Source organism: Camarhynchus parvulus, chromosome 3, assembly GCF_901933205.1.
Source record: "Camarhynchus parvulus chromosome 3, STF_HiC, whole genome shotgun sequence".
Lineage (NCBI taxonomy): Eukaryota > Metazoa > Chordata > Aves > Passeriformes > Thraupidae > Camarhynchus > Camarhynchus parvulus.
The window spans coordinates 111,028,673-111,042,571 of record NC_044573.1 but is presented as its reverse complement, the minus strand read 5'-3'; the positions used below and the strand labels follow the sequence as shown (position 1 = coordinate 111,042,571).

The following is a 13,899-nucleotide window of genomic DNA, read 5'->3' as shown; positions in this document are numbered from 1 at the left end:
ATGGCTGTGACAATAGCCCTGGGGATTATGCTTTATTACCCCACATATTTCCCCTCTTCATGATAATTTTTCATGGTTAAAATCAAATTTCCCCTTTATTTTCTCTGACATGCGTTGAGTACAATGCTGAAAATTCCTCCTGACTTCTCTCTGCTGCTTTAAGGTGAACTTTTTTTGCTTTGGCCCATTTCCAGATCTCTCTTTCAGCTGAGATTTGCTTCCTCACCTTCTTTCTGGGAATTCTTGATGAGTAGATGAGAAGGGCATTAAATAGATCTAGTGAAAAATGACCGTCACCAGCGTGGATGACTTTCTTCTAATTAAAAATTGAAACGGAAATGAATGAGCTCCTCTTGAGGCCGTGCAGGAGCTGGTGCTAAGCCCAGCTCTATATTCATCAGTGCTGTGGGAAGTCCAGTGTATGAAAGAATATCCCAGAAACTTCAGTGCCTTAGAGGATGCCAATAAAAGGGGAGATTTTCTAGTTGACAGCATATTGATGTGGCCTAGATTTAAATCTCTTGGCCTAGAGCTGAGTCAGAGCTGAATTTCATAGAGTCACAGAATGGATTGGGTGGGAGGGGACCTTGAAACGCATCCAGTTCCACCTGACATGGGCAGGAACACCTTCCACGATCCCAGGTTGCTCCAAGCCCCATCCAGCCTGGCCTTGGACAATTCCAGGGATCTGTGGGCAGCCACAGCTTCTCTGGGCACCCTGTGCCACCCTCACAAGAAACAATTTCTCCCAAGAGGTTCCCAACAGATCCTAACTTCAGCAATTTTGCTTTGATGTACGGTATAAACTTTTCCGGTGTTGACCAGAAATTCCCTCATACACAGCCAGCCAGTTAATCGTAACCAGCACAAGTACGTTCCCTTTAAACTTTCTCATGCAATGAATCAAAATTTTCCAGCAGGAAATGAAAGCAAAACACTTCATCTAAAAATTCCTCATCAGCTCTAGTCACCAGAGCAGAACAATGGCGATTACACTCAGTTATGCAGTGCAAATTCCCAGCACTGCTGCATCCCGGGATCACAGCGGGGCGGGCAGGGAGAGCAGGTGTACGTCAGCGCCTCTGGTTTGGATGTGAGGAGAGGTGGGAAAAACAGGGATCCAGCTCCAGAGCTGAGGAGGTTCGGTGGTCTGGAGCAACCCTACACAACCCTGATAAGGAGCAGAGTGCCTGGGCAAGCTGTGCGTCCACATCTCATGGATCCCACCGCCTTCTCAGGTGACAGCCCAGAGGTTGTTCTTTACAGAGAGGACAATTGCTTTTAAATCTAACCATGTCTTGGGTCACTAGTGGGTCATTTTGGTTGTGTTGCCTGACTGTGTGATTGTTCTCTTGTAGGAATGGCAGAGCTTCACCCTCCCAGCAGCGATGAGAGAGACTGACAGTGCTACAAGTCCCTTCTGGCTCCGTCTGCACGACGGCTGCTGCCTCTGCATATTCATCGGATGGTAATGCAGGATGTCGGCAGCAGCGGTAGAGTTTGGCTCGGTCCCACTGCGTTTTATTTCTGCCAGTTGTGACTCTGAATCACCATGACAACGCTGTGACACTTCCAGCAAAGGTTGCCCACGGACCAAGGGTGGGCTGGGGGTGGGCGAGAAGGTCAATGATCGAGTCTAACAGGGTCAGGAGTTGCACCTGCTGCAAAACGACCGTGGAAGAGCCGCCGGCACGGCAAGAAGATGAAATTCCCCTTCCATTGGCTTCTTGTTGAGCAGGCACAATAACATTTCCCTTCAAGAGACTCGCTGTAAAAACTCTTTCGGTTATGGCTACTGATCCAACGTGATTGCGCGCGCTGCGACTTTGGAACTCATGACTGGCTATACGATGTTGCGCAATGGGGGAGTGGGGAACGGAGGCCAGCCGTGGGTGTTGAGGTGGTCCAGTCGGATCCGGCTCACCTGGCTTAGCTTCACCCTCTTCGTCATCCTCGTTTTCTTCCCCCTCATCGCCCACTACTACCTGACCACCATCGACGACGCGGATGATGCTGGCAAGCGCATCTTCGGCCCCCGCACCGGCAACGAGCTGTGCGAGGTGAAGCACGTGCAGGACCTGTGCCGCATCCGCGAGTCGGTCAGCGAGGAGCTGCTCCAGCTCGAGGCCAAGCGGCAGGAGCTCAACAGCGAGATCGCCAAGCTCAACCTGAAGATCGAGGCCTGCAAGAAGAGCATTGAAAATGCCAAGCAGGACCTGCTGCAGCTGAAGAACGTCATCAGTCAGACTGAGCATTCCTACAAAGAGCTGATGGCTCAGAACCAGCCCAAGCTCTCCTTGCCCATCCGGCTGCTGCCAGACAAGGACGACGCCACCTTCCCCCTGCCAAAATCCAACAGGAACTGCAGGCTGCACAACTGCTTTGACTACTCACGCTGCCCGCTGACATCTGGCTTTCCAGTCTATGTCTACAACAGTGACGATTACCCTTTTGGTAGTTCCTTAGACCCTTTAATTAAACAGGCCTTTGAGGCGACTGTCAGAACTAATGTTTATGTTACTGAAAATGCAAATATTGCTTGTGTGTATATAATTTTAGTGGGGGAAATGCAAGAGCCTGTAATGCCAAAACCTACTGAACTAGAGCAACAGTTGCACTCTTTGCCATATTGGAGGACTGATGGACACAACCATCTCATCATCAATCTATCGAGGAAGTCGGAAACTCAGAACTTCATTTACAACATCAGCACGGGGCGCGCCATGATTGCCCAGTCCACCTTTTACGACGCCCAGTATCGACCGGGCTTTGACATCGTGGTGTCACCTCTGGTCCACGCCATGTCCGAGCCCAACTTCCTGGAGATCCCGCCCCAGGTGCCGGTCAAGCGTAAGTACCTGTTCAGTTTCCAGGGGGAGAAGATCGAGTCCCTCCGCTCCAGCTTGCAGGAGGTTCGCTCTTTCGAAGAGGAGATCGAAGGCAATGCCCCGGCCGACTACGACGACCGGATCATCACCACCTTGAAGGCTGTTCAGGACAGCAAGCTGGACTTTGTTCTGGTGGAGTTCACGTGTAAGAACCAGCCTAAGGCGAGTCTGCCCACTGAGTGGGCTCTGTGTGGAGAAAGGGAAGACAGACTAGAGCTACTGAAGCTTTCTACTTTTGCACTGATCATCACCCCTGGGGACACCCATTTAGTGATCTCCGCCGGGTGTACCATGAGACTGTTTGAGGCTCTGGAAGTCGGGGCCATCCCGGTGGTTCTCGGGGAGCAAGTTCAGCTACCCTACAACGATGTGATCCAGTGGAACGAGGCAGCCTTAATCATACCAAAGCCACGTATCACAGAAGTGCACTTTCTTCTGAGAAGCATTTCTGACAACGATCTCCTTGCCATGAGGAGGCAGGGCCGCTTCTTGTGGGAGACCTACTTCTCCACCTCCGACAACGTCTTCAGCACAGTCTTAGCCATCATAAGGACTCGAATCCAAATCCCAGCTGCTCCTATCCGAGAAGAACCCGCCGTGGAGATCCCCCACCGGTCTGGCAAAGCTGCTGGTACAGACCCCAATATGGCCGACAATGGTGACCTGGACTTGGGGCCTGTGGAAACAGAGCCGCCCTACGCCTCTCCCAAATATCTCCGCAATTTCACCCTCACCGCGATGGATATCTACAGGAATTGGAATTCTGCCCCGGGGCCTTTCCACCTCTTCCCTTACACTCCCTTTGACCCTGTTTTACCCTCAGAAGCAAAATTTTTGGGGTCTGGGACTGGATTTCGACCAATTGGTGGAGGAGCAGGTGGCTCTGGGAAGGAGTTCCAGGCTGCTTTGGGTGGCAACGTCCCGCGGGAGCAGTTCACGGTGGTGATGTTGACTTACGAGCGGGAGGAAGTGTTGATGAACTCCCTAGAAAGGCTCAATGGTCTCCCCTACTTAAACAAAGTTGTGGTGGTGTGGAACTCTCCCAAGCTTCCCTCTGAGGATCTCCTGTGGCCGGACATTGGCGTCCCAATCATGGTAAGACAGATGTAGCTACGGTGGGCTTGTTCATGGTGGGGTTTGCATGTTGGAGTCGTCTGTGTCAGCTCAGCTTCAGTCCTGGGGGATGGCTGAAGGTGCCTGTACCTCTTTTGGGTACTTTTATCAGTGGAGAAAAACAAGAGGTGCCAAGTATTTAGCACTCAAGAGAATGCAAATTGCTTTTGAGGAGCCTAATGTGAATTTTGATGCTTAAAGCTAAGGATTGTTGCTCGTTGGAAATCTTTGCTTAGGCTCTTTAAGTGCCTCCCTGTGAGGACACTTGACACCTTATAAATTCCTAAGTAGTAACTGTTTCTGCACTTTGCCAGATGAATTTTTTATTAAAACAAAAGAGGGACCTGCTGAATTAGTGTCGACTGCAAAGAGCTCAAAACTCAATTCTCACTTTATGTTACAAGGGATGGCAGAGAAGGAATTACAAGCCAAGGCTGACGTGACTGTGAGAGCTTCCATGCTCCCAAGGTTGTAGCTGACTTTTGCATATATTTGAGTTGATTATTTTTTTTCCTCAGCCAAGCCGAAGAAGTGACACCTTCAAAAGCCAACATTCATTTTCAGACCCATGAAAAATGTACTCACTTGGACATTGACTTGTGAATTCTGCTCCAAATTTTTATTTATTTTAGGTCTTCCTTGTCATCCCAGCATAACCTCCTTCACTGGCCGTTGTTAAAAATCAAAATTAAATATAAATCTCCCCTCATAAAGAGAGCAAGGGCAGAGAGCTACTAACAAGAACTGAGTGCTCTGAATCTGGTTGTGTTTAGAGGACAAATGGAAGGATAATGCCTTACAAATTAGGGAAGGGAAAAATAAAACAGGGAGATGGTGCTTAAATACACAAACTGCGTGTGGTTTATGTGACAGGATGCTACTGAGCTTAATAGCAATGTGAGCTTTATGCTGCATGCAAAGAGATTCATTGATTTAATATTTCCTTTTATTATTATTGTGATGAATAAATCCTTCTGCTCACATTTAAAAACCCTTATGGTCCGGGAACAATGAGGAGAGAAAATTGCTTGGTTAATTGCGAAATAATCTTTCACATTAGTGCTTTTGAACCTGTGAATTCTACAAAATCTTTGCATTGTGTTTGCCGAAAAAACCTCATCCTCCTTCGGAGCGGGGATTGTTCTCCTTGGAGCTGCTAATGGGTGTTATTTGTGAAAGAAAAATGCATTTGTGTTGATGGAAGATAATGGCTTTTTGTACCTGGCTCTCATCTGCACATCTGTTGTGTTGGAGCCCTGCTGGTTTTTTTGGGGACTTGACACACACGAGTTGCTTTGTGTCACCTTCGAGCCACGCGCTGGGGAGAATGTTGGGAACCAACATGTGGGAACATGTGTGGTTCCAGAGGAGGGAATTGTCGTGTGCCTGCTTTGGGGAGGTGGATGGTGACACTGTGGAGCGGCTGGGTCTCAGGGAGCTTCTGCCAGGTCCTTTCTGAACGAGTGTGTTAGCTCTGCTTTCTCCCTTTTTTCTAAATCCCAGGTTTTAAAAGAGCCCAAATCTGGGATTTCTCACAGGAGGGTTAACCCTGAGCAGCCTCCAGGCATCCATCCCCCTGTTGCTAAGCCCATCTCCAAACTGGGTGTTTAATCCTGTTAGGAGTTTGTACCATTCTTCTCTGTTGAGAGTTTGTACAATTCCTCTACAAGGATGGTTTGATGTGGCAACGATGGAAAACTTCTCTGTTGGGACTGTAAGGATGGTTTGATGTGGCAACGATGGAAAACTTCTCTGTAGGGAGTTTGTACCATTCCTCTGTAGGATGATTTGGTGTGGCAGTGATGGAAAACTTCCCTGTAGGGAGTTTGTACCATTGCTCTACAAGGATGGTTTGGTGTGTTAATGTTGAAAAACTTCCCTGGGCTTCATCAGACAGTGAGAAATCCCAAAGTCTGCTCTGGAAAAGGGTGACAAGAGCATTGGGAGCAGAGGGGAGGCTCTGTTTGAGCCTTGCTGGCTGAGGTGGGGGATGTGCTGGTCAGAAGAAGAGGCAGGTGGGGGTGTGGGATTGGTAGGAGACACAAGCCAGAGCGTGCCAGTGTCAGAAGAAAGTGAGGAGCTGTGATTCTGATTTCCTTATGAGGGAAGAAAGCTCTTTTGATGGGGAATATCCAATTCTCTCAGATCTGCCAGTGCTGCTGCATCTCTGTGTAACAAATACGTTCCCAGTGACTTTGGGATGCAAGGAATTGCTCCGTGTTCAGGTCCCAAAGCACAGAGCTTTGTGGGGGAACTTGAGGAGGAATAGAGAAGAGGATGAGGGTGGATTTGGGCTGTGACTGAAGTGGGTCCAGGCACCACCTGACTCTGAGGAGCAGCACAGCAGCAGCACATGTGTGCCAGCGTGATCCAGGATCAAAGCACCTGAAGCCAGAAGGTCACTGAAGAAAACCCAGCCTCAGAAAGATGTGGAGCTGTTCCAGTGACTCCAGAGGAGGCCATGGAGATGCTCTGGAGCCAGGCTGGGAGAGCTGGGGGTGTTCAGCTGGAGAAGAGAAGGCTCCAGGGAGACCTCAGAGCCTAAAGGGGCTCCAGGAGAGCTGGAGAGAGATTTGGGACAAGGGATGGAGCGACAGGACACAGGGAATAGCTTCCCACTGCCAGAGGGCAGGGATGGATGGGATATTGGGAAGGAATTGTTCCCTGTGAGGGTGGGGAGAGTCTGGAATAGAATTCCCAGAGAAGCTGTGGCTGCCCCTGGATCCCTGGAAGTGTCCAAGGCCGGGCTGGACAGGGCTTGGATCATCCTGGGATCGTGGAAGATGTCCCTGCCCATGGCAGGGGGTGGGATGAGATGGGCTTTAAGGTTCCTTCCTACCCAATCATTCTGGAAACCCCATGAACTTCCTGTGGGCTCCAGGGCAGTGGAGCTGGCACTGGGAGAGGTTTCCCAGAGAAGCTGTGGCTGCCCCTGGATCCCTGGCAGTGTCCAAGGCCAGACTGGACAGGTCTTGGAGCATCCTGGGATAATGGAAGGTGTTCCTGCCCATGGCAGGGGTTGGCATGGGATGATCTTTCAGGTCCCTTCCAACCCAAACCATTTTACCATTTAATGCAAATTACAAGCTAATGAGACAAAGCAATGTCTGTAGCACATTAAAGAACCTTTGGAAGCAAAACAGAGTCCTGAACCCCACCAGGGCCTGCTGGTAGCAAGAGATGTGTGGCTGTGGGCCAGCAGAATTCCCCAGAGGCGAGTTGGACTTCTCCTTCCTCCATGTGTTGACCTTATTTATTGATGTGCTCATTGAAACAGCGTTTGCAAACTGCTCTGCTTGGCTGTGATTTGGGGGTTGTCCTCCCAAGCAGAATTCTTTTCCCTGGTGGGCTGGGAATTAATCAAGAGCCAAGCTCAAAGCTGCCTTGGAACTTTGAATCTTTCATGGATAACGAGATAAACAGGGCTACAGAATATATTTGATTTTAAAAAAAATACTTTGACTTAAATATAGATGGCATAATTTACTAAAACATCAGAAAAATTCCTAAGCTGCACAGAAGTCTGATCAAATATTCTGTCCCTGTCCCCAGCCTGAAGTGAGTAGGTGGAAATCCAGTGTAATGTGAAGTACTTTGTAGTCACTCAGGGCTGCCCCTGGAACAGATGTTGGCACTTTACCCTCACATTTAAAGCTGCAAAAACTCTTCCCATCTCACATTAATCGGGATTGCAGCAAAACCCAAAGGCTGTGAGTGAGAAATTTTGTTTGTGCAAGCTGAAGAACTGACTTTGCCCCAAGTGTTTGTATCTCTAGCACTGCCTTAGGAGAACTCCCCAGGACAGGAGTGTGACAGTTCCAGCTCCAGCAGCCGCACCACAGCCACCGCTGACATTCTTTGTTGCCCAGGGAAGCTGTGGCTGCCCCTGGATCCCTGGAAACGTTCCAGGCCAGCCTGGAGGGGGTTTGAAGCAGCCTGGGATAGTGGAAGGTGTCCCTGCCCATGGCAGGGGGTGGAATGCAATGAATTTTAAGGTCCTTTCCCTCCCAAACCATTCTGGGTTTGAATTTCCAGCTTGCTTGCAATAAACTGTGTGGAATAAAACCCCACCTGCTGTATAAATATGGATGATCCAACACATTAGTGATTTAATTTTTTTGCTGGGATTGACTGGGTGAGCTTTAAGGCCCTTTCCCACCCAAACCATCCTGGGATTCTGTGATTTGGGGCTAAACCTTATTGAGCCCAAAGCAATGTTTTCCCAACCTCTGCTCACATTCTAAGAAGTGCCAGCCAGAACTTCCAAATCCTCTCCCTCTGCTGGGTTTGTGAGGGCCCTCAGTGGCTGGGAAAGCCCTGCAGCAGTTTGGTTTCTCCTCCTGCTGGAGGCTGAGGTGGGCTGGGAGTGCTGGAGGCATCTCTGAGCACTTAGGCTGGGTTCAGTGCCAGCTCCCGTGGCTGCCAGCAGTGAGTAATCCCTTCCTCCAGCTTTGTTCCAGAATAAGTCGCTGCCTTTGATCCCTGCAGCCACTTCCAGTGGTGCAACATCCTTTGCTGCTGGCCTGGTGGCTGGCTGAGAGGGCTCATTCCATTCAGCTGCTTGTTTAGAAAGGAATCAGCTGTGGAAAATGGCTCATCCTGAGGCTGCTGGGCCTGCAGACCTGCACATGGCATTTATTAATCAGGAGCAGGCTGGCCAGGGAATGCTGTCCTGACTTTCCCTTCTCTTTGGGCTCTGTGAATGGGCTGGCTCTGAAGCTCAGATGCCTGAGATTTGCACGTCCTTTCCAGCAGAGCACTCAAAGGGTTTTTATATCTCCATTTTAAGGAGCACGGCAGGATCTGTCGGTGATGCTTCTGAGCAGGAGGAGGACAGAACCTGGACAGGCTGGTGGCCATGGTGGCTGTGAAAAACGCCAGTCACTTGTTTTTAAAATTTTAAAAGTTTAATAGTAATAAAGTGGTTACAAAAAATAGTAATACAAATAGAGTAGTAATAGTAATTTGGACAAATTGAATTAGGACAATATGAGACAATAGAGACAAAGAGTTACAGATGTCTGGGTACCTTTTTCTGGGCAAAATAAGCCCGAAAAAGGATACACATTAACAAAGGATTAACCCTTAAAAACAACAGCCTGTTGCATATTCGTACACCTCATACATGATGCATAAATTCCATTCAAACACAGGATTCTGTCTGGTCATCCTCAGCTTCTTCCTCTGAATCCTGACAGCGCCTTCGAGGTGGGAAGAAGTTCGTTTCTTCTGATAAGAGGGCAATAAATTCATTTTCTCTGAAAGATTCAGGTGTCCTGTGGCTGCTATCTCGCTGCAAGTCCTTTCTTAAAAAAAAGCATCCTACATAGCATCGTTTCTATTTTAACATTTTTATAACCTAAAACTATATTTACCACACTACTTAAGAAAATTAATCCAGCATTACTTTCTAACACAATACATATAATATTCATTTGAATATTTGTGAAAAGCCAATCATAAAATACATGCATTTTTCACAGTGGCACACTGAGCTACTCTGCTTGTCCTTCAGCAAGCAGCTGGATCCTCAAGCTTGGTTTTCTGATAAGAGCAGCACCAACCTTCCAAACTAACCAGCAGCTGGAGATAAGCTGCAGTGGTGTGTGTGATCCAGAGTGAGATGATCACACTGACCAGCAGTTAAAAAGAGAATAAAACCTCCATGCTGATCAACACCACCATTTCAGTCAATCCTTTTCCTTCCCGGGAGCTTTGCCTAAATGCCAGCTCAGGGCCTGGTTCAGCTTGGTAATTCAGCATTTACCAAACTCTTCCTTGCTGATGTGACTTGTGCTTTCCTGGACCAACTCACCCGCAGAAACTCTTTGGTGAGTCCCAGCTTTATCCTGCTTTTCCCTTCCTTACTTTGACTCACAGCTCTTGTGCTCCAAATCAGGAAAACCCAACTTTGCTTTGAGCTCCTGGATTGCATATGGGAATGGTGAGCTCCAGGTTTACTTCCAGAAGGAGCAATTCACACAAAACCAGCTGAGAAAATCCCCGTTTCTTGACACTGAGTCACTTCCCACAGGAGATTTGCCCCATCCCTGGGTTGAACAGTCTGTGTTCAGTGCACCAGCATTACCAGCAGTGTATCCCAGGTTTGTGGGCTCAGTTTCTCCACGGGAGCAGTTTCAGAAGGCAGGGAGATGTTCCACAGAGGTGCTGGGTGCTGCTGTCAGGTTTGCAGCACCACCTGCTGCCCGCGCTGCTGCCGGGGAGGGAACCGAGTTCTGAAATCCCTGCGAGTTTCACCATCTCCATTTGTGTTTTTTCTGGTGTGTAGCAGCAGAGGAAGGAACAAATTTGCTGCTTAGTTTACCTGGGAATCCTAAAATCCAGATGCTTGTCACTGCAGAGCCCGAGCCAAGGTGCAGCAGTGCGTGACCGCGGGATGATAATGCACAAGCAGCGCCGACTCCTCGGAGTTTGCACTTGGAATATTAACTCCAGCACCCTCACAGTCCTCTCTGCTACTGCCTAGAGCCATCCCTTCATCCTCCCCCGTGCCCTGTGCTGGTTTGTGATGGCTTTTCCACAGATAAACCCCAGCTCTCCGAATCCCCTTGGCTCAGGATGCAGCTGATGGGGTGGGTGACCAGAAGGAAGCGTGGTTTGGGCACTGGGGAGGAGAATCAAGGGAGGGAATCGTCCTTTCATGCTGCTGGGGACATAATTGGGTGGGTTTTGTCACATGTGAAGGTGTCACAGGGGCCAGTCCCTGTGCTGAAGCCATTAAACATCACCACAAAAGCTGCCTGTGCATCTCACTCTGTTTGGAGCAGCTCTGTCACAACTGCTGGGGACAAAAACAGCACAACAGGGCACCAGGGGCAGGGCAGCAGCAAAACCCACACTGATTTTCCAGGGCTGCATTCCTGCTACTTTTAGGGTTTAAATTGTGACCTGTTGAAATACCAACAGGATACCAAATGTCTTGAAATTATTCTGTGCACTGGGACAAGCGTGGGGGGAATGGAGTGTGTGGGTGCGTTTTGTCTCTTTTTTTTCCTTTTGTTTTCACCTACTTTTCATCCTCTGTGACTTTGTTATGATGGAACTGAGTGTTGACATCCACTTCCCATAAAGTCCCAGAGCCTGGATATCTGCATTTCCTTTCTTCCCAGGCTTTTATGTGTCCGGGTGGAGCAGTTCTGCTGTGCAAAGCCGTTTGATTGTGCATTCTGCACAGGCTGCCTTATTTGTGAAGACAGCCTTGTCTCCCAGAGTGGCCATAAGTTGATGTTGTGCCACAGGACACGGATGGATCCCCTGGCACAGGAGCAGGACTCGCTGAGGTCAGGAATTTGGGTAATAAATAGAGAGGGAAAAAGAAAATCTGTGTTTGCTGGAGCAGGAGGGACCTCGTGGGGCATTGGGACATCAGAGAGGCAGCTGTGAGGGACATGAGGAGGTTACAAAGAGGAAGGTGCCTCTTGGATATGAGGTTGGGGAAGCAGGAGACAGGTTTTAATCACTGCTTGTTGCTGAGTGTCTGATGTAGCTCCCAGCTGCCTCCCCAAGCTCTGTGGATCGATCAGCAAAGACATTGCAGCTCTCAAGGAGAAGGGATGATTTACTCCCAAGGTTTTGGGACACTCTCCTACCCCTTTTCCCCACAGTTCCTTCTCCTTTCCTCACCTGTGTCTGGTGAGGAAGCAGATGCTGCTCTCTTATCAAACCCATGGGTGCTTTTCTTTCCCATTTTCATGAAATCAAATTGGTGATAAAGCCTGATGGGTCTCCCTGCCCTGCTGGGCATATGGAGCGCTCCCCTCTCCAAAAAGCAGCACCTGGATTTTCCTGGACTTCTGGAAAAGGTTCATCTCCTGTGAAAAGCTGTTGGGAGCAGGTGATGGAGTAGCTGGATACAGAACCAAGGGCTGCAGTTTGTTTTCCCCTTATCCTGTCTCCAGAATCCCTTGTTTCACAGCAGGCTCTCAGAAAGGATGGAGCTTTTTCTCCTGATGGCACTGAGGGGATGTCATCTTAGAGCCTATGAGAAAATCAGGCACTCTCATTTATTTAAAACTTTTAGTTAATTAATGAAAATATGTGTTAGTCCTGTAAAAAAAAAAGTGAGAATTTTTTTCTTTCTCCTGAAATTGGCCAAAGGACCAGCAAGGAGCTAAGGGCACTAGAGGGAAACTGAGGCACAGAGAAAGCCACACCTGGTCACTGAAACACCCACTTGTATGTCTCCATATAAATTCACAGAAATGCTGTTTTCACCTATTCCCAGATTTTCTAACAGCAGAAAGATGGGAAATCTGAAGCTTTTATCTTCCCAGATCGCACTTTCACATCCAAATAGTTCAGCAAAGTCTTCAGCTTCCTGAATGCTCATTTGAACTGAACTCTGAGGGGTTTGAGCTTCGTGGAGGGAGTAGAAATGGGTTTTGTTCTCCACACTGAAAGCATTTGGGGCAGGGAAGTTCCATTTGCAGCCTGATCATGGCTTTGATCTCTGAGCTGCCCAGAGCCTGGCCTGTGGGAGCCTGGCTTATCTCTGTGCCAAGGGACAGCCCCATCTTGGCCTGTGACAGGAGAGAGCCGAGAGGGAATAAGAAAAGCTTCAGGACAGCCTGAAACTGGATGATTCTTTCCAACAGGGCTCGTTTTCCTCTTGCTCTCAATGCAGGTGACAACACAAATTGCTTTCAAACCACTGGTATTAATTAGGTTGATTTTGTCAGAAATTTATAAAAGGAATTGTTTTGAATTGTGACTCATTTATGTGATCTGTGTAATTTCTAACACATGCTGGTCCTTAATTCCCAACCCATGCTGGTTTGTGGGAGTCTGGATTCTTCCCAACCATGTGTTTGGCACTAATTATTGATGGAAGCATTTTTTCCTCCTGGATTTCGTTGGAGCAAGTATTAAAAGCCTTGGGATAAATCAAGCTTTGAAGGACATGACATTGCCCATGGCTTGAGTTCTCTGCTCCTCTGGGTAGAAGAGTGATGGGCTGGTGTGAGACATGGACAAGGTAAAGCAGGATTTAGCCAAGGATTCCAGCAATTAGCATCCAGAAATTGAACTTTATGAGCAAAGGGAAATTCATAGAAACCTGTCTAGACCTGGTATCCAGATTGGCTCTGCCACCTGGAGGGAAAATTGTGTGTTGGGGCAGATGCCTCTCCCTTTATTTGGCCACATTCAGGGGGACGTCCCAAGCCTGTCCTCTGCCGTTGGAGCTGGTTGAAATTGCAGTTCTCAACGAGTTGTGCTCCTGGAACAACGAGGGATAAAATGCCAATCTGGGGATTGTGGTGTGGGTACTGGGACAGTTCTTTTCTTCTGACATTCCACAAAGGAGCTCTCATCCCTCCATGATGGATTTGAGGGCAGGCATGCTGGCAGCAAAGCTGTCTTCATTTCACCCAGAGCTTCCCCAGTGAGATCTCAGCCTTCTCATCTCAGAAGTCCCTGGAAGGCTCCCGGTCTGGATTCCACCTGGAAGCCAAAAGTGAGTTTATGTGCCTGAGTGCTTTATGGTTGCTGCTCCCAGGCACATAAACATTAATAAATCCGCTGTCCTCTTCCCATCAAAACAATAACCTGCCTGCAAACTTGATGGCTCTGCTTCTGTATCAGAGTCTATATTCCAGGTTTTTAGTAGCTGCTCAGTGAGTTATAGCCTGACTCCAATTCCCTCCTCCCTTTGTGGGGCTGTGATGTTCATTTAGATGCCCTCAGATACAAATGTTTGCACTGAAGCTCTTGTGGGATGGGTCAGAGCAGCTTTGAAATGTTGGAAACATCTCGGAGCATCCTTGGGTGTGATGTATTCCAAAGAATGAGATGCACCAATGGGAACCAATTTACAAATAATGGCACCTGCTCTGTCAGGTGTTTTGTTTTCCTGCTGTGGTGGAAATCCTGTCTGACA

At 48.5% G+C, this 13,899-nt stretch overlaps 1 protein-coding gene across 9 annotated transcripts in view; it reads left to right on the top strand.

Annotated features, from left to right (window-relative positions):
• The window catches only part of EXTL3 (exostosin like glycosyltransferase 3), a 151,712-nt gene that overhangs the window by 116,037 nt on the left and 21,776 nt on the right, over positions 1-13,899 (top strand). For all 9 annotated transcript variants that reach the window (XM_030946517.1, XM_030946510.1, XM_030946511.1 and 6 more), the window contains one exon: positions 1,359-3,983. In XM_030946517.1, coding sequence (XP_030802377.1) covers positions 1,836-3,983 — 2,148 coding nt within the window. In that variant the 5' untranslated portion in view covers positions 1,359-1,835. The remainder of the gene's footprint in view (positions 1-1,358; positions 3,984-13,899) is intronic.